Raw genomic sequence first — 20,251 nt, 5'->3', positions numbered from 1 at the left:
AATAAACGTCAAGATGAGCTTACACATACCTGCTGCGTTTTGGTCCTCCATTACCAACGACAACCGTGACAGAATCTCCCACCAACTAAGGACCAAGCAGCAGAGGAAAATGGATTTTGAGTTGGACTGGTGGGAGAGATGGACCTGGGAGGAAGTTCTGGATGGGGCTGGACCTTGGCACCAGGCTGGGGAGTACCGTCGCCCACGGGAGGAGATAGAGGAAGCTAAGGCAGAGAGGCAGCGGTATGAGGCCAGGAACGCGCTGATGGAGAAGCACGAGAGGCACCCCCAAGAAATGTTTTGGGGGGGCACACGGGTAGTTTGGCTAGGCCTAGGAAGAGCCGGAGGCCAGCTACCCGTGGTTATATGGAGGAGCGTATGAGGTGGAGAGCGACATGTTTCGCTGAGGAGCGCACTCTCTCACCCATACGCACGCACAGTCCGGTGCGCGTTATTCCAGCCCCTCGCAGGTGCCGTGCTAGAGCGGGCATCCAGCCTGGTAGGAGGATGCCTGCGCAGCGCATCTGGTCGCCGGTACGCCTCCGAGGACCAGGCTACCCAACTCCCGCTCTACGCACGGCTACCATCATGCCCCTGCACAGCCCAGTCCGCCCTGTACAAGCACCCCGCTTGTACAGGGCTACTAGTTCCATCCAGCCAGGACGGGTTGTGCAGGAGGTAAGATCAAGACCGCCTGTGCGCCTCCATAGCCCTGGGTTTCCAGCTCCTGTCTCTCGTGCGGACCCGGAAGTGCGTCAGCCCAGTCCGACTCGTCCTGTTCCCGCTCCCCGCACTAGCCTGGAGGTGCGTGTTCCCAGTCTGGTACGTCCAGTACCAGCACCACGCACCAGGCTTCAAGTGCGTCATCCCAGTCCGACGTCGCTAGAGCTGCCCGTCAGTCAAGAGTCGCCCGAACTGCCCGTCAGTCAAGAGTCGCCCGAACTGCCCGTCAGTCAAGAGTCGCCCAAACTGCCCGTCAGTCAAGAATCGCCAGAGCCGCCCGTCAGTGAAGAGTCGCCAGAGCCACCCACTAGTCAGGAGCTGCCAGAGTGGCCAGACTGCCCGGAGCTGCCAGAGTGGCCAGACTGCCCGGTGCTGCCAGAGTGGCCAGACTGCCCGGAGATGCCAGACTGCCCGGAGATGCCAGACTGCCCGGAGATGCCAGACTGCCCGGAGATGCCAGACTGCCCGGCGATGCCAGACTGCCCGGCGATGCCAGAGTGGCCCGACTGTCCTCCGGCCCAGCCCGAGTGGCCCGTCTACCCGGAGCTGCCGGGGTGGGTCGTCTGCCCGGAACTGCCTGAACCAGAGCCACCTCCAGATATAGGTGGGTTGGGGAGGGGGGGTGTAGCACAGTGCCGTCGTTGACGGCAGCCACCCTCCCTTCCCTCCCTTTAGTTAGGGGGATTTTTTTGTTGTTGTTTGGGGTTTTTGTTAATTTGAGGTGCTTCCGGGGTTAGCACCTTTAGGGGGGGGGGGTACTGTCACGTCCTGGCCAGTATAAGGATTAATTGTTATTGTAGTTTGGTCAGGACGTGGCAGAGGGTATTTGGTTTATGTGGTTCGGGGTGGTGGTTTTTCTAAAAAGGGTATTTGATTTATGTATTCCGGGGTTTTTGGGCACTGTTCCTTGTTTATGTAATTCTATGTTTAGTCTAGGTAATCTGTTTCTATGTTGAGTTAATTGGGGTGGACTTCCAATTGAAGGCAGCTGTGTGGTGTTGCCTTTGATTGGAAGTCCTATATTAGTTGGGTGTGTTTGTCTGTGTATTTGTGGGAGATTGTTCTGTGTTTAGCCTTGTGCCTTGCCAGACTGTCTGTTGATCGTTCGTTCTCTTGTTTGTTATTTTTGTACGTTCATTCTGAGTTAATAAACGTCAATATGAGCTTACACATACCTGCTGCGTTTTGGTCCTCCATTACCAACGACAACCGTGACAAGTCGTTTTCCAGTGCTTTCACTCCATTATTTCATGATCTGCATCAGATCTATCGTATGAATATGTTTTACGGAAAAAGGGTTGGAAATACAGTCGGTGTCTCCATAATGACTCAGCAACAGTCTGCCTCACTGCCATAACAGGCAGAAATACGTCTGTTACCCACCTATGGAAAAAGGGTTGGAAATACAGTCGGTGTCTCCATAATGACTCAGCAACAGTCTGCCTCACTGCCATAACAGGCAGGAATATGTCTGTTACCTACCTGATAGGGCCTGTGATTGGCTGACCAGGTCAGCTGACCAGGTCCCTGGTAACCTAGTCCCTAAAACAGAGGTGTGAAGTGCCCCACTGAAAAAATTGGATAAGGCGGGGGATTTGTAGCCTTGTCAATTAAGGTGTGTTCGTAAATTCACTCTGGCTATCTATTCCGATTTCAGCGTATTCTAGTCTGAGTGTGTCAGAGTGCAGAATAACTGATGAATTTACAAACGTTTAACACCCGTTGAATATGGCCGGTGTCAGTAAACCTCGCCAAAAAAAAAAAAATTGTAATTAAATTGTTGCCAGCAGTACAGTTACAGTCACCAACGCTCTGGATAACCAGCCCTTCTAAGGCGAGTAAAATGGTCAGAGTTGGGTGTTCTGTAACGCCCTGGCCATAGAGAGGGTTTTTTTGTTCTTTATTTTGGTTAGGCCATGGTGTTACATTGGGTGGGCGTTCTATGTTCCTTTTTCTATGTTTTTGTATTTCTATGTTTTGGGCCGAGTATGGTTCCTAATCAGAGGCAGCTGTCTATCGTTGTCTCTGATTAGGAATCATACTTAGGCAGCCTGTTTTCCTTTGGGGATTTGTGGGTAGTTGTTTTCTGTCTTGTGTGTGTTCACCTGGCAGAACTGTTGGCTTTCGTTTTCCCTGTTTGTTTTTGAAGTGTCTCATTAAAAATCAGAATGACCACTTACCACGCTGCATCTTGGTCCCCTCTTCCAGACGATCGTTACATGTTCTCTCATTTGTATCTAGAAGTAGCTAGCAAGCTAGCCAACGTTAGCGTGTGTGCTTGATTTCCGTTGTGAGGTCAGAACGCTTGGATCAACCCTAGTCCTCGGCCATAGTGTCCAGTGTGTCATAGTGTCCAGTGTGAGCTCTGAATTTACAAACGGACAATCTGACAACACTCTGAATTTATGAACGCCCACAGAGCACTCTGGCATCCCCACATTGAATTTACGAACCCCCCCCCCCCCCCCCCCCCCCGGTATCATTAGATAGAACGTTCCAAAATAGCATGGAAATTATTGTGTCGTTCCGGACTATGCGATTCACAACACTGTCTCACAACACCCTCCCAACACTTCTCATCTATTGAATATACATTTATTTTAGGCAACATACATATACAACAAAATGCACAATGTGGACCCAGAGGATATCACTTGAAAGTATTAATTAAAACGCTTATTTCCAAAGTGGTCCTCGATGGTTTAAACAATAACACATGATTAAAAGTCAAGACAAAATTACAAACAACCATAAATACATTCATTTATATTGACATGGTAAAAAGTGGTACTATTCATTGCACTTCTCCCTAACCGTAAAAATCAACCATATTAATTTCACATTAAAACAATCTATTAATTGCACATCATACCGATCCTTCAAATAGATACACCTGACCAGCACTATGGGCCACAAGGGGCAGTGGAGTGGTTTCTCTTTGACAACCTTGTCCAAATGAAAAACTTTGACTGCTTTTTAAAGCTATTTGTACTTTTAAACACCCCAGATCATACCAATGGTCCCTCCCAAGTTCTCATCATTACTACAGGTCTAACCCTGTACCAGTCAGAGTTAGAGCTTCTAAGCCCATTATATTCATTCTTTTTTTCTTCTTCTATGCTTGTAAACAACTTAAGCATTACAAAACATGATATTTGAGCAAATAAAACTTATGAAAGCAAATATCCAATTCATTCTGTCGACCAAATTCGAAATTCTCTCATTAATTAACCTCCATACAAAAACTCTTTGCTTGGTGTGCGAAACAACGAGAATACGCCACCTGCTGGAGGAAGACATATTTTCCTCTGAGTTGGTCCTCTCTGGTTAATATCTATCTTTGTGTGGCTGTCTGACGCTGGTCGGCCATTTAAAATCCGCTGAGTTGGGCATCTCTGGTTAATATCTATCTTTGTCTGGCTGTCTGATGCTGGTCGGCCATTTAAAATCCGCTTAGTTGGGCATCTCTGGTTAATATCTATCTTTGTGTGGCTGTCTGACTCTGTTCGGCCATTTAAAATCCGCTGAGTTGGTCCTCTCTGGTTAATATCTATCTTTGTGTGGCTGGCAGACTCTGGTCGGCCATTTAAAATCAGCTGAGTTGGGCATCTCTGGTTAATATCTATCTTTGTGTGGCTGTCTGACTCTGGTCGGCCATTTAAAATCCGCTGAGTTGGGCATCTCTGGTTAATATCTATCTTTGTGTGGCTGTCTGACTCTGGTCGGCCATTTTGTGTAGGTTATTCGACGTCGGTTTACTAGCTAGCACACCAGGCCGAAGACTTCCAAGAAACTGAACAACAACAAAAAAAGCCGTTTTTACAACAAAACATCGTTCAATAATGGGTCCACCAGGAGACAACCTTGATCGTGCGTCCTCTGAAAGAACGGAGGATTTAAGTTGGTTTGTCAATTTATCTTGACATGGCATGTAAAGGTTAGTTTGGTGGTTGTGACGACTGAAGAAAAAGCACGGAGAAAAGAAAACAAAAATCCCAAACGCAGATAAAATAGCTAACACCTCAAATTCAGCGTGTGAAAAGAGATTTTTTTGTTTGACTACGTTTGTTGTCTCGACGGGAATCCTAAACATCATGATGATATTGAAGGAAATTGTCATTTAATTTAAAAAAATGACAGGACACAACAGTTAAACCAAGCCAACCGTACCGACATTAATAAATAGCAAACCGGACAGTAAAAGTCGTTGGAAATGTAAAATGGAAGATAACCGTCAGCTAGCTAACTAGCTAACCGCACGAAATATAGGCCTCAATTACACCAAGTAACAAAACACATATGATGTAGCTAGCTAGTTAATCCACTAACTAGTTAGTGTTTTGAAGTGTATACTGCTTAGCTAGCTCATGTTAGCTAGTCAGCTAAAAAAATAAATTACTCCCCGTCCGTCACTATGAGTATCGACAATGGAAGTAAACAAGGCCGTGGGACAGTTCAATGGTAGTAAAACCCGACATGTCAAACTACTTGGTAAACGTCAATGTTGTAACCTCAACCTGGTGCCAACATCTGCTATCCAACGTTTACTTTTTTCCCCACGATGGTTGTCTGTAAAACCCCAAGTCTTGTCGGTGTAACTCTTCGGATAAATGAACACAAACTGCGGCAGTCATGGACGAAGCGTTGACTTTGAGAAGACGAGAGGATATTGTCTTGTTAGTTTTGAGTCGTAGCCTTGTATTTCACTAGTGTCGGTATGGGTTTTTTTTAGGGGGGGAAATAGATATCCTTTCTGTTTAAGTAGTTGTTGTCAGTAACGTAAAAGGAAAAAGGTGCACCTAAATACGATTTGTTCATGTTATCACTAATGTGTTGAATTCAAGTTTAATTTGGCCTGTATTCGAATGTCATGTTTTTAATCACATGGCTTCTTCAGTAATGAATCAAACAAATGTAGCGAAATATTAAGAACCCCCCCCCACACACACACACTTTCGTATAATCCCTTTAAATACATACAAATGACAGTTTGATATTTAATAAATTCCTCCTTCAGTTAGTAGGTATTTCTAAAGAGATGGTTTAGAATCATTTGATTTCTAGATTCTGTAAAGGGGGGTAGCTACATCTCAAAAGTAAATAGACAACTCGAAAGTATAGGCAAAATATTCTGTAAAAGAGAAGACACTAGCATCAAAATCTAATAATGGGGGACCCAATCTCGAGAAGAAACCAAACTAGGAATCGACTCCGTGCTCAGATTCAGAAGAAAAGGGAATCCTTGGCTGACCAGTTTGACTTCAAGATCTACATAGCCTTTGTTTTCAAAGACAAGGTAAGTATTATAGAGAAGTACCCTATAGGGCCCTGGCCAAAAGTAGTGCACTATATATAGGGTGCCATTTGGGACAACCATTCTTTTGCTAGTAACTTCTCTGGTGTGATCGACTTGTCTGCCCGTTGTTCTTAATGTCTCTTCCCTGTCCTATGCTCCTTCCTATGGCAGAAGTCTGCACTGTTATTCTCATCCATTTACTCTCTCTGTTCCATCCTATGGCAGAAGAAGTCCGCACTGTTATTATTGTCTCTTCCATTTCCTCTCTTTCTGCTCCTTCCTGTGGCAGAAGAAGTCTGCACTGTTATTATTGTCTCTTCCATTTCCTCTCTTTCTGCTCCTTTCTATGGCAGAAGAAGAAGTCTGCACTGTTATTATTGTCTCTTCCCTGTCCTATGCTCCTTCCTATGGCAGAAGAAGTCAGCACTGTTTTTCTCATCCATTTCCTCTCTTTCTGCTCCTTTCTATGGCAGAAGAAGAAGTCAGCTCTGTTCGAGGTAGCTGAAGTGCTACCGGTGATGACCAACAACTATGAAGAGAATATCCTGAAAGGTGTACAGGCTTCCAGCTATTCCCTCCAGAGTTCCATGGAACTTATGCAGAAAGATGTTGTGCAGTTGCACGCCCCACGTTACCAATCCATGCGCAGGGTAAGTTAAAAACTGCATTCCTTCCATTGGGGAAACCTAAAAACCACAGAGAGAGAGAGAGAGACATATTGTGCTGTTTATTGACTGTAGCGTTCCTCTGTTCTTGTTGCAGGATGTCATAGGATGCACCCAGGAGATGGACTTCATCCTGTGGCCGCGTAACGACATCGAGAAGATTGTCTGTCTCTTGTTCTCCAGATGGAAGGGGGCTGAGAACGAACCCTTCAGGCCTGTTCAGGTAAAACATTTAGCTTCCTTCACCAAATGGCTACACACCTGGGTCCTATTCACTACATCACACTGTAGGGTAAAAAGGTTTGAGAGAGAGTTTATTGGATAAATTCAGGTAGTCTTTCCCTGTTTTTGGTTTATTAACTTTTTTTCTGGTGTGTTCCTAGTGAATATGTCCCTGAAATCAAATGTAATATATTCAAGTAATAGTCTATACTGTTACGTTGAGGGCCAGTCATGGTGAACTTTCTAGGGCTTATTGAACTTGAGCTGTTTTACGTCACAAAGGACATTTATATGAAGTGTTATATCCAATATGTATTTCTGTTTTGTTTATCCACAGGCCAAGTTTGAGTTTCATCATGGAGACTACGAGAAGCAGTTGTTGCACGCTGTCGGCAGGAGGGACAAGGCTGGAATGGTTATGAACAACCCAACTCAGTCGGTCTTCCTCTTTATGGACCGACAGCACTTACAGGTCAGTCCATTCACACAGCTGAGCTTACTACCCATAGGCCCTCTGGTCAAAAGGGTATCCAATAAATTTAAAAAAAAAAAGGTATATTTCGACCAATGGGTCACGTCTCTATCGGCAGCGTAGCCTAGTGGTTAGAGCATTGGACTAGTGACCGAAAGGTTGCAAGTTTGAATCCCCGAGCTGACAAGGTAAAAAATCTGTCGTTCTGCCCCTGAACAAGGCAGTTCTCTGTTCCTAGGCCATCATTGAAAATAAGAATTTGTTCTTAACTGACTTGCCTTGGTAAAATAAAAATATCAAAAGTTGTTAAGAGTTTTTTTAACGTTGTTGGATGGGTGACGAAATCAATGGAGGCCAGTGGAAAAAGTGGTCAGAAATCTAGAAAATGGCATTGAGTCAGCTGTGAAAGAAGGAAGAAGATTTCTCCCCCCCCAAAAAAAACAAGCTGAAATGTCAACAATGTTTTTTATTTTCAAAACCTTTTTACATTTAATTCAGTGTGTTAATTTGTCTTTTTGCGACCTCGGGGGGGAAAACAACTTTACGGACCACCACGACGTGAAGTCGATGCTCTGTCAAGACCTCGGTGATAATTATGGGATGTATTATAGATTGCGAAATCCAACTTTTTGGGATATAACGTGAACGATCTGAACGTGTTTTAAGATCACCACTATCATTCCTGTCCGTCAAGAACGTCTAACGCGTCATACCAATGACCAACTAACTCCCTGTCTGTAGCACTCACTTCCGTAATCAGGAAGTACTTTGAGAGGCTGGTCATGGCACACATTAGTCCACCATCCCAGACACCCTAGATCCGCTCCCAGTTTGCATACCGTCCCCAAGAGACGCATAGATGATGCAATCTCAATTGCACTCCACACTGCCTTCTCCTACCTACAAAAGAGTAATACATATGTGAGAATGCTGTTCATTGACTACAGCTCAGCGTTCAACACCATAGTCCCCCTCAAAGCTCATCACTAAGCTAAGGACCCTGGGACTAAACACCTCCCTCTGTAACTGGATCTTGGACTTCCTGACGGTTCGCCCCCCCCCCCTCCCCAGGGGGTAAGGGTAGGTAACAACACATCCGCCACCCTGACCCTTAACTGGCGCGTGGTAGCCCCCCGGGCGCGTGGTAGCCCCCCGGGCGCGTGGTAGCCCCCCGGGCGCGTGGTAGCTCCAGTCGACGTCGCTGCCGGCATGTCACTTGTGCCTAACATTCCTTCTCTTTGTGGCAGACTCCCCTCAATGCTAACCTGTCACCACTGCACTAGTCACACAATGGCTTTGGTAAAGCTAAGAGCTCTAACACACAGGTGGTAGAGAATCATTCTTTCTGTCATGGGGCGATGATGTCTTACCCACAGAAATATAATATATTAGTGAAATTACTAGTTGTTAATAGATTTTATTTCTATGGTCTTAACTGTCTCTTCCATGTTGTCAACCATGTTTTCTCTTGTCATCCTTCTTCTTCCCTGTCAGACTCCTAAAACCAAGGCTACAGTTTTTAAGTTGTGCAGCCTTTGCCTGTACCTGCCCCAGGACCAGCTAACGTGCTGGGGCGTTGGTGACATCGAAGACCATCTCCTCCCGTACATGCCCGACTAGGGCCCAGCCGGCCTCAATGGCCTCCACCCACAACACAAGGAAGATTTAACCCACAAGCCACTGAAGCAAGTTGATCTCTCTCTCTGTCTCTCTGTCTGTCTCTCTCTCTTTCTTTCTCTTTCCCCCCCACCACATTTTCTTCTTTTGAATAGAATTGAACTGGTGCTTGGATATCCCGTTTTGTTGTTAAACACTTGTTCATTCATTAATTTCTGTCCTCCTGAAGCATATTTGTTTTTCCTTACCAAGCTTCCTCTTCCTACCAGTTTTGGCTTGGTTTTCCCTTTTTTTTTTATCCCTCCATTTTGTTTATTTTGAACCTGCACAAACATTGATTTTGAGTGGTTGGTTATTCCCCTGGAGCTGCACTGTCAACGACACAGACCAGTCACTGAAGGAACTGTTTATGTTGCTACCAAGCAGGAACAAAGCCACACAGGCTTTCATGACGTTCAGTCTCTGCTGGACACATTGTAACCCATGTCATAAGATTTGTAAAAGCTTCTGTCATTTCAAAAGATGTGTTTTAAAAGACGGGAAAAGATGTCCGTTCTAGAACGACTAGCTACAATCTATGATGACAGGTGAGGTTTTGTTAAAACGTCTCCCTTTAAAGATAAATGGTGAACAGTATTTCAAAAATCATTTGGTGTAGGTATTTGCTTCTTTGTTTTCCTTTTAAGCCTCCTTTGTTTGAAGCTGCTTTTTTTTTTTTTTTTTTGATTTTGGCTGTCATTTGCATTCCTGTGAAATATGCCAGGTAGATAATTTTGGTAAGAGCTGGAGTATAGATGATAACTGTTGGGAGGGAGTTTTGAGACCAGTGTTGTGAATCGCATGGTGCGGACAGACACACAGTGTTGATGTTGGTTAGATGCTGAAGCTTGTTACCATGCAAGCCATTCAAGCTACTGAAATCTCATGGTTTTTTGTTTGTTCCCCAAGTGGGTTGGCAAGGGTGAATGTTGGAACTAATGTTAAAAAGATAATGTACCTAACAATGGAAAGGTTGTTGAGTTGAAATTAATGTGATCGGCAGATTTATGTTTCTTTAATTTGACCAACAAAACTATCCTAAAAGTACTAATTGATGCGGTGCTTATAAAATGGGTGTTATTTTTTATTTTTATTTTTTTGCAAGCTTGTTCTGCTGGGGAAATAAGGCACAGTTGGTAGATTTAATTTAGGTTTTTCTTTTTGATTCAATGTGTTCTCCTGAAGGCGGGTCGACCCGCGTCCGCCTGAAGGCGGGTCGACCCGCGTCCTCACGAGTTTATTCTTTATTTTGAAATTAATCTAGAAAACAACACTGCTGAACATATCCCAATACAATGCCAACTTAAAAGTATTTCCTGGTGTGTTTTATTGTGTATACACAGTGTGTAGATATATATTTACAGCACTATTAGATACACACAATAATCATCTTTCTTCACCCCTCCACAGACTTGCTAACTAACACAGTGCCACAATTTCCTGATTTGCTGACAGTGGCTCTGGTGTAAAGTTTCCTCTAGTAACATGAACTAGGTTCAGCTTCCCCTCCTCCAATCCTAACCATTAGTGGGGAAATGCAAAACTGACCCAAGATCAGCATTTAGGGGAAAGTAGCTACCAAGGTGCTTTGTGTGTCCCTTTTTTGTACGATGAGTTTTCCTCAGAGGCTTTGCCAGTGAGGTCTACAGGAGCGAATGCCAGAGTCCGTCCTTGCTTTCGACACCTTGGCTGTGATCAGCACATCCTCAACCACCTCGGCAGCGTTCATGTACCTGTCGGTAAATGGTTGTTCCATTCAGTGGCTGTGTCCCAAATGGCAACCTGTCCTCTATATTGAGCACTATCTTTTGACCAGAGCCCTAGACTGCCATTTACAGATGCAACCAAATGAGCTTTTCCATTCATTGTTTTTAGATGACAGGGTTATTACTCTTTCATCCTCCACCTATTACAGTATGGAGCAACCCGTTTTAGAGCTCAAAGGCTACAACACCAAAGAGCCCTAAAGACACACAGTTCTGTATAAATGGCTTCCATTCATTCTACAGGTTATTATCAAGCCTGGGTAAGAGTCTGTTTTGTGCCATCATGCCACTTCTCATACCACACTGCACAAACAGATCTGAGACCAGGCTATTCTCCCATGTATCGGCTAGCTACTGTAATTTAATTTATAAACCTCCAGGTGGTGGTGGTGTTCATGTCTTGACTTTGGGACCAGACAACCAGTCATTCATTATCCCTTTGATCAACAGTGAATAGAGCATGGCAGACACGGTTATCTGTCAGTTTGTAAGACTAGTGTTACATCTCAATTGTATGTTATTGATTCCTTGTGTACCTTTCCTTGTCCACTTATCCAAAATGTATGGGAGAAACCTCAGCTATTCTGCTGCAGTGAGCTTCGAGAAGGAAACGAGGGATGTCAGGAATCAAGGACATACAATTAATAAGATTCACCCTAGTGTAACACAGTATAGCTTCCGTCCCTCTCCTCGCCCCCCCTACCTGGGCTCGAACCAGGGACCCTCTGCACACATCAACAACTGACACCCCACGAAGCATCGTTACCCATCGCTCCACAAAAGCAGCGGTTCTTGCAGAGCAAAGGGGAACAACTACTTCAAGGTCTCGGAGCGAGTGGCGTCACCGATTTTGAAACGCTATTAGCGCGCACCACCGCTAACTAGCTAGCCATTTCACTTCGGTTACACTGGGTAACCTGAGAAAATGTAAGGGTGTGGTGAGAACACCTTTGTTGACAAGACTGTCGAGGTCTGATTTCATCTTATGCTATTTTTAAAATGTAAAAATAACACACACCTTTACTCAATCAAACCCCTGAGTGTCCAACATATGCTAACATTTTTTGTTTTAACTACTTTAAAGTTAGAGAAACCATATTTAACGACGCAATATGCAATTTAATTCTCAATCGCATTAGTGGAAACAAAAACTGCCCTCAGAACAATCCGCTACTCCGCGTCGCTGATTGGTCAGTTTACATCGCTGCTAACCCTCGTTTTTGATTGGCTAGCTTCACAAGCGTGTTGCATGTGAAGTCTTTGCCCAACAAAGTGATATTAGGATATATAAGTTATCCCGTATGAGCTTTTGTGCCGACTACATTACGTTGTTACAGGTGTCAAGCTTATGGGCAAGTGGCTGCAGTGTGTAGGAGGGCGGTTTCTAGGTGTGAGAAGTGTGCAGAAGGGGATGAGACAGAGGAATGTGTAGTATTGGGGATAAGTAGTGGTATGTGTTAATTGTGGGCGTGCCCATGGGGCTGGGGATCAGAAATGTCCCGTGTGAGAGAGGCAGGTTGAGGTTTCCAGGGTTAGAGTAGTGTAGAAGTTGTCATATGCTGAGGCAGTGCAGAAAGTAGAGGAAGATGGGTTAAGGTGGAGGGGATCCTGAGAGGAGTGGTGTAGTAGTAGATCTGTACCAGAACAGAGAGGAATGGTGTAGTAGTAGATCTGGACCAGAACAGAGAGGAGGGGTGTATTAGTAGATCTGTACCAGAACAGAGAGGAGTGGTGTAGTAGTAGATCTGTACCAGAACAGAGAGATAAACCAACAAGTCATATATGTTTCAGTAACATTGGGATTTCTAGCATTTATAGGAATGGTTATCAACTGTACTGCAGGGATGGAACGTAAAGTCACAGAAAATTGAGGATGTGATGGCAGCTGCAGCAGTGGCGGTTCTAGACCATTTCAACTGGGGGGGGGGGGCCAAGCTGGGGCCAGTTGTACTGTTAGAGGGGCCAAGCTGGGACCAGTTGTACTGTTAGAGGGGCCAAGCTGGGGCCAGTTGTGCTGTTAGAGGGGCCAAGCTGGGGCCAGTTGTGCTGTTAGAGGGGCCAAGCTGGGGTCAGTTGTACTGTTAGAGGGGCCAGTTACATTAGACGTTATTGTTGCCATATCGTTTTCTTCACTGCATTAGCAGGCAAAATACCATGTTTATAATCATTAGTGTTCCGCGTTGCCACTGTCTAATAACGGAGGTAAAAAAAAAAAAGAATGTTAGCAAAAATTAGTTATGTAAAAATGATTTCCTACTCCACATTTAGGGGGGCCACAAGGGGGTCCAAAATTGTTGTCACAGGGGCACTGCCCCCCAGAACCGCCCCTGAGCTGCAGAGAGGTATTTGAGACTGGACGTCAGAAGAGTTACAGGGGGTGTCCCATCTTTTCAGGCTGTTGGCCTGAGGTAGGACGAAATAGATTTAAATAGTGGAGTAGGGTAGTGGGTTTTTAGTGAGTGTAGGGTTAGTTGGTAAGGTATTTGTTTTATTTAAAAATAAAAATAAATAAATTCAAGCAAAGTATAAGGAAGTTCTACTCCAGTTTGGTAGGTGGCGGTAATGCAACATTCATTGGATGTCAAACGACGTTAAACCTCGGAATAAGAAGTAAAAAAAAAAAACCGCTTTTTGCTTCGCTACTAACAAGATTACTCGTCGCTATAAAAATAGATAAATCATGAGTGATATTTCCAAGTCCGTGTCGACTTTAGAAGAAACGAGGACTGGTCTGTGTGATGAGTTTGTGTCCATAACAGGATCCGATAGCGCCGTGGCTCAATGCTACCTTGCTGAAAACGACTGGGAAATGGAGGTACAGCTAAATCAGCTTCCATCAGTCCCCATTTATTACTAACCCCTGTAGGACGACACAGCCTTTTTCCTCAGTCTGCAATGACACAAGTGTCCAATCCAATATCAAAAGTTTTGTCAGAAATTGTATTGCCTTACAACGGTTTGTAATTCTAGACTAAAATAACGTTTTTCCATCTGTAGTCGGATGGATGCTACAGCAAGGAGTCGCTGTGAGATATGTCTCGGGAAAATGTACTGTGTAATCCTAATTATATCTACTGACAAATCGAGAATTTAAATACAGCTGGTTTTTCATCAGCATGCTAGGCTAACTAATGCTACAGCAGCACACAGCATGCTAGGCTAACTAATGCTACAGCAGCACACAGCATGCTAGGCTAACTAATGCTACAGCAGCACACAGCATGCTAGGCTAACTAATGCTACAGCAGCACACAGCATGCTAGGCTAACTAATGCTACAGCAGCACACAGCATGCTAGGCTAACTAATGCTACAGCAGCACATTTGGATTGGATTGGACAACACGTCCGGTAGCTACTCATCCCAACGCGTTGGACATTAATATCACTTTGGTTTTTAGGTCTGAAAACAACATTAACCCACTTCTCCATACTGCATGAATGTTGTGTTACCTTTCAGAGAGCTTTGAACTCATTTTTCGAGGCTAACATGGAAGCAGTTTTTGCAGTAGAAGATTCACCAAAGAAGGACATCAGCCCACCTAAAGTTAAAAGACGGAAGTTGGACAAACCACAGGGGAAAATGGACTGGTATGTATTGTGATGTGTATTCATGCATTGGCCTGTCTACAATATCAATGTTCATTTAGTCATTTTTGGTAAGTGTAAAATTAACTATGAGCCTCTAACCTTTATTTAACTAGGCAAGTCAGTTAAGAACAAATTATTTACAATGCTGGTCTAGATATTTTCTGTAATACAGTGTTTCCCCAGTCCTGTTCCTGGGGACTCAAAGGGGTGCACATTTTACTTACTGACTTAGCAATTTGCCCTCAACACTTTTTGATTCAAATAATCAAAGGCTTGATGATAAGTTGAATCAAGTTTGTTAGTGCCAAACCCTAACCCCTAACCCCTAACCCCTAACCCAACCCCCTAACCCCTAACCCAACCCCCTAACCCCTAACCCAAAACCCCCAACCCCTTTTGGGTCCTCAGGACCAGGATTGAGGAAACACTGCCCTAATCTGTCCTTGTAAATCCTGCAGCATTGACCTGACCACAGAAGAGCCTGCCTGTTCCAGCAGCAGTGCCAAGTCAACCAAGTCAGTGGAACCCAAAGCTAAAATTAAAACCTCGGTCTCTGAGGAGCAGGAGGACGGCAAACTGTCGTTGATCTCTTGGAATGTAGATGGGCTGGACACCGTGAACCTGGGAGAGCGAGCTAGAGGCCTCTGTTCCTATCTGGCCCTGTGAGTCGATGTTCGGTAACTGTCCTTATGTCAACCATTATGGAACTATGTCAAATACTTTCCTTAACATTCTCACTCTTAACCGAAGGACTTTTCTCTGGGTTACTTCATCTGCATCCCAAATGGCACCCTATTCCCTACATAGTGCACTACTTTAGACCAGGACCCTATATAGTGCACTACTTTAGACCAGGGCCCTATGGCACCCTATTCCCTATATAGTGCACTACTTTAGACCAGGGCCCTATGGCACCCTATTCCCTATATAGTGCACTACTTTAGACCAGGGCCCTATGGCACCCTATTCCCTATATAGTGCACTACTTTAGACCAGAGCCCTATAGAACCCTATTCCCTATGTAGTGCACTTCTTTTGACAAGGGCCTAGGGCAGCGTGTTTGGCTCACGACCCCATTTTGCTTTCAAAAAATTGTTGCGATCAGAACCATGTGGGGGAAAAAAGGATGTAATTAACAGCCAATGTTTAGTTTTTTTAATGTGGGACTATGACAGTCAATTACAAAACATTCTAACAACATTTATGATAGTATTCTCAACTCACTATCACATACTTTTAATGTGGGACTATGACAGACAATTGCAAATTAGTTCTCTGATCTTACCGCCACTAATGAGATGGGTGTGGCTTGATGCATATGACGTCGGAGCTTGTCAAAGTCGAGGGGGTTTGTGGTCGACGGTGTACACCTCATCTCTGCTGTCACATCCAACCGGGATCGATATTCATCTTCAGGACAGGAGGTCTTGAGCTCGAGAAAAGAGGCCTGACTTCCTGAGTTGGAATTCTGTTAAAATTGATTCTTTTTTTTTTTTCCTCCCAGAGTTCCCTGTTGTTTTGAACGCGGCGTTAATGCTCAGAGGGAGACGTCAGGAACCAAAATTCCTCCGTAGTGACCCGTGATTGCGAGTCGTTCAGTCAGTGCCCTCTTGACTTTTAACAATAGCGTAAATGATTCGTTTAACAGCGTTATCTGATAAAGGTATTGATGTGAGTTTCTGTCCCTCTGCCTCCCAACTCATTGTTTTCACCATATCAAATGTGGCCGGTAATATCGAAGTCTCTGCAATAGTGTGTAGTTTCATAGTGTAGCTAGTCATTCACCATGGGAATGATTCAATAGTGTAGTTTCATAGTGTAGCTAGTCATTCACCATGGGAATGATTCAATAGTGTAGTTTCATAGTGTAGCTAGTCATTCACCATGGGAATGATTCAATAGTGTAGTTTCATAGTGTAGCTAGTCATTCACCATGGGAATGATTCAAGTGCGGCCTTTTGTCGTGATCTAAGGGCACTCTGGTTAAATTTGAGATTTAGATTTGAATAATTTTAATTTAGATTTTTAAGGTTAACCACATTACAATGCTTTTGAGATAAAGACGACATTATAATATATTTTTTTCTGGATTTTGGAAATTCTCCCACCACCCTATTTTCCTATCAGGGACCCCTAGTTTGGGAACAGCTGGCCCGGGGCTTTGGGCACAACAGCTGGCCCGGGGCTTTGGGCACAACAGCTGGCCCGGGGCTTTGGGCACAACAGCTGGCCCGGGGCTTTGGGCACAACAGCTGGCCCGGGGCTTTGGGCACAACAGCTGGCCCGGGGCTTTGGGCACAACAGCTGGCCCGGGGCTTTGGGCACAACAGCTGGCCCGGGGCTTTGGGCACAACAGCTGGCCCGGGGCTTTGGGCACAACAGCTGGCCCGGGGCTTTGGGCACAACAGCTGGCCCGGGGCTTTGGGCACAACAGCTGGCCCGGGGCTTTGGGCACAACAGCTGGCCCGGGGCTTTGGGCACAACAGCTGGCCCGGGGCTTTGGGCACAGCAGCTGGCCCGGGGCTTTGGGCACAGCTGGCCCGGGGCTTTGGGAACAACAGCTGGCCCGGGGCTTTTGGGTGCATTTAGAATACACACAACCTATGTGAAATGCATGCCTAACATCCTTCCTCTAAACTCAAGGACATGTCTCTGGGTTAGCCTACTTTTCAGGCAGATCCAAAACGTCATGGGGGGGGGGATGTATTTTATTTGCATTTCAAACAGATACTAATGGTGGATAGTACCATGAATGGTCTGTTTAAATTATGTTCTCTCCTCTCTGTTAAGCTATACCCCTGACGTGGTGTTTCTGCAAGAACTCATTGAACCGTATGTTCAGTACCTCAAGAAGCGAGCCGTCAGCTACACCATCGTTGAGGGTACGGTGTGAACATAATACCTACGTTCCCATTTCCACAGTAATACTTAGAATGCATGAGTTATTAGTTACGGAAAGCAGGGGGATACCTAGTCAGTTGTACAAATGAATGTCTTGAACTGAAATGTGTCTTCCTGTATTTAACCCAGCCCCTCTGAATCAGAGAGGTGTGTGGGGGGGGGGGGGGCTGCCTTAATCGACATCCACGTCTTCGGCTCCCGGGGAACAGCGGGTTAAAACTGCCTTGTTCAGGGCCCGGGGAACAGTGGGTTAAAACTGCCTTGTTCAGTACCCGGGGAACAGTGGGTTAAAACTTCCTTGCTCAGGGGCAGAAAGACAGATTTTTACCATGTCAGCTCGGGGATTCGAACCAGCAACCTTTCGGTTGTTGGCCCAACGCTCTAACCACTAGGCTGCTTGCCGGGGCCAGTTGGGTTATGGGAACAGAACCAGTGTCTTCTGTCTTTTTATGCCAAGGTAATAGGTTCGATTCCCGCTGAGGAATGGACGTTGCTTTGAATAACTATCTGCTGAATATCATATATACACTGAGTGAACAAAACATTATGAACACCTGCTCTTTCCATGATATAGACTGACCAGGTGACTCCAGGTGAAAGCTATGATGCCTTATTGATGTCCACTTGTTAAATCCTCTTCAATCAGTGTAGATGAAAGGGAGGAGACGGGTTAAAGAAGGATTGTTAAGCCTTGAGACAATTGAGACATGGATTGTGTATGTGTGCCATTCAGAGGGTGAATGGTAAAGACAGAATATTTAAGTGCCTTTGAACTGGGTTACGGTAGTAGGTGCCCAGGAGCACCGGTTTGTGTCAAGAACTGCAGCGCTGCTGGGTTTTTTCACGCTCAACAGTTTCCCCGTGTGTATCCAGAATGGTCCATCCACCCAAAGGACATCCAGCCAACTTGACACAACTGTTGGGAAGCGCTGGAGTCAACATGGGTCAGCATCCCTGTGGAACGCTTTCCACACCTTGTAGAGTCCATGACCCGACTAAATGACACTGTTCAAAAAGACGTGCAATCGATATTAGGAAGGTGTTCCTAATGTTTGTTAAACTCAGTATATATGACTGTGATTAAATATACTAAAGACACCTTGTAGAGTCCATGTCCCGAAAAAATTGAGGCTGTTCTGAGGGTAAAAGGGGGGGTGCAACTCAATATTAGGAAGGTGTAGCTAATGTTTTATATAATCTCTGTGTGAGATATATATATATATATATATATATATATGTGTGTATATCTAACATTTACTTCCTCGACATTCAGGGGGTGAGGAGGGGTACTTCACTGGTTTGATGCTGAAGAAGTCCAGAGTCAAACTCCTGAGTAGTGACATCATCAGTTACCCAACCACTCAGATGATGAGGAATCTGCTCGTTGCTCAAGTAGGTCGGCACTGATTTTAAACCAGAAGTCCAAACAAGTAATTATCTTGTTAATACACAGCGTATCATAGGTCTGTGTGCGTTTTCCCCCATTCGGTCTCAGGTGAAGTTCAGGGACCAGGTGATGTGTGTGATGACGTCCCACTTTGAGAGCTGTAAGGGACAGGCGGAGGAGAGGATGAAACAGCTGAGGGAGATGCTGAAGAGAATGAGGGAGGCGCCCAGTAACGTAACTGTCCTATTTGGAGGGGACACCAACCTGAGAGACACAGAGGTTAGGTTTTTGATCTATATATATATATATTATCCTAAAACCATGATTTCTCTCTGGCCTCTCAGATAGGAATCTGTAAACCCTTGATAACACTTTGTCTAACATTTAATTTCTGTCCTGTGTGGCTCAGTTGGTAGAGCATGGTGTTTGCAACGCCAGGGTTGTGGGTTCGATTCCCATGGGGGGGCCAGCACAGAAAAAATAAAAATGTATGAAATGTATGCATTCACTACTGTAAGTCGCTCTGGATAAGAGCGTCTGCTAAATGACTAAAATGTAAAAATGTCTCAGGTGACCAAGGTTGGAGGTCTACCCAGTGGGGTGTGTGACGTGTGGGAACAGTTGGGGAAGCAGGAGCACTGCAGGTACACCTGGGACACCAAGGCCAACAGCAACAAGAGTGTACCGTATGTCAGCAGGTGTCGTTTTGACCGAGTCTACCTCCGACCGGCCAAGGAGGGCCCCGGGTCCCGGATGACCCCAGACCATATGGCTCTGGTGGGTTTAGAGAAGCTGGACTGTGGTCGCTACACCAGTGATCACTGGGGAATCTACTGCAGTTTTATCCCTGGCTCCTGAGACTTAAGATTGTGTCACAAATTGTTCCCTGTAGTGCACTGCTTTTTTGACCAGGAATCAATATGGGGATGCAGCCTAACTGAGGATGAAACATGTTTGCGTGTAGTGGTCCCAGCAGGACTTGGAAGGGGCTAGAGTCTGACGAGTTAAACTTTCCTAAAGGACAGTTTTAAAAGGTTATAATTGCTCTAATATTGGATGGGTAGCGAGCACAGTCTCTGTATGGCTACTAACGGTAGGCTCAGAGACGGTTGGCTCACCTTTATTGTAATGCTAGTGCCTTGAGCCGAGGACAGGAAAGGTTTCTGAAGAGGATGCAATCTTGCCGTGGTCACCTCACGGATCTCTGGTCCTTGCTAATATACCCTCAGAATGAAAATGTTGGCAGTTTTATGTCCTAAATGGCTCCCTATTTAGTGTACTACTTTAGACCATAAAACTGGTGAAAAGGAGTGCACTATATAGGGAATAGGGGTTTCATTTTGGACAGCAAGCTGTGTGTATCTCATCCCAGTGTGTAAATGCTTTCTCTCCTAATAGGCTTTGGCTGTCATTTTTAATTTCAATATGTGATTTGAATATTTGTTTGGTTTTAATAGCAGAAGTCTTACATGTGATGATGATTTCCCTCAAGTCTGTTTTTAGTCCTGTACATTGAAAACACTTGAATAAAATTGAAATAAATACATTTATGGTATAAAACACCTTCAAGAATA

At 44.9% G+C, this 20,251-nt stretch overlaps 2 protein-coding genes across 3 annotated transcripts; both read left to right on the top strand.

Moving 5' to 3' along the window:
• Positions 1 to 4,275: 4,275 nt before the first annotated feature.
• LOC115176278 (uncharacterized protein C6orf62 homolog) lies at positions 4,276 to 10,346 on the top strand. Its single transcript, XM_029736203.1, has 5 exons — positions 4,276 to 6,019; positions 6,493 to 6,669; positions 6,782 to 6,907; positions 7,244 to 7,378; positions 8,873 to 10,346. The coding sequence occupies exons 1-5, from the start codon at positions 5,891 to 5,893 to the stop codon at positions 8,996 to 8,998; spliced, it is 693 nt and encodes a 230-aa protein (XP_029592063.1). The 5' UTR covers positions 4,276 to 5,890; the 3' UTR covers positions 8,999 to 10,346.
• Positions 10,347 to 13,389: 3,043 nt separating this feature from the next.
• tdp2b (tyrosyl-DNA phosphodiesterase 2b) lies at positions 13,390 to 20,251 on the top strand. Of its 2 annotated transcripts, XM_029736202.1 has the most exons (8): positions 13,524 to 13,615; positions 13,798 to 13,848; positions 14,259 to 14,389; positions 14,848 to 15,051; positions 17,180 to 17,271; positions 18,564 to 18,682; positions 18,786 to 18,956; positions 19,248 to 20,251. In XM_029736202.1, exons 2-8 carry the CDS (start codon positions 13,834 to 13,836, stop codon positions 19,533 to 19,535), a joined length of 1,020 nt encoding a protein of 339 aa, XP_029592062.1. In that variant the 5' UTR covers positions 13,524 to 13,615; positions 13,798 to 13,833; the 3' UTR covers positions 19,536 to 20,251. The 2 variants fall into 2 exon arrangements, with proteins under 2 accessions (XP_029592061.1, XP_029592062.1); XM_029736201.1 differs by lacking the exon at positions 13,798 to 13,848 and having other exon boundaries at positions 13,390 to 13,615.

The sequence above is a fragment of the Salmo trutta genome, chromosome 36, assembly GCF_901001165.1.
Source record: "Salmo trutta chromosome 36, fSalTru1.1, whole genome shotgun sequence".
Lineage (NCBI taxonomy): Eukaryota > Metazoa > Chordata > Actinopteri > Salmoniformes > Salmonidae > Salmo > Salmo trutta.
The sequence above is the reverse complement of the archived record's forward strand: the minus strand, read 5'-3'. Positions and strand labels throughout refer to the sequence as shown.

Bases quoted from the DNA above. Each gene is read 5' to 3' on its own strand.
- LOC115176278 (XM_029736203.1), top strand. From the start codon at position 5,891: ATGGGGGACCCAATCTCGAGAAGAAACCAAACTAGGAATCGACTCCGT. The intron at 6,670-6,781 runs GTAAGTTAAAAA...TTCTTGTTGCAG, and splicing joins GTTACCAATCCATGCGCAGG to GATGTCATAGGATGCACCCA. The intron at 7,379-8,872 runs GTCAGTCCATTC...CTTCCCTGTCAG, and splicing joins TGGACCGACAGCACTTACAG to ACTCCTAAAACCAAGGCTAC.
- tdp2b (XM_029736201.1), top strand. From the start codon at position 13,481: ATGAGTGATATTTCCAAGTCCGTGTCGACTTTAGAAGAAACGAGGACT. The intron at 17,272-18,563 runs GTACGGTGTGAA...CTCGACATTCAG, and splicing joins CAGCTACACCATCGTTGAGG to GGGGTGAGGAGGGGTACTTC. The intron at 18,683-18,785 runs GTAGGTCGGCAC...ATTCGGTCTCAG, and splicing joins GGAATCTGCTCGTTGCTCAA to GTGAAGTTCAGGGACCAGGT.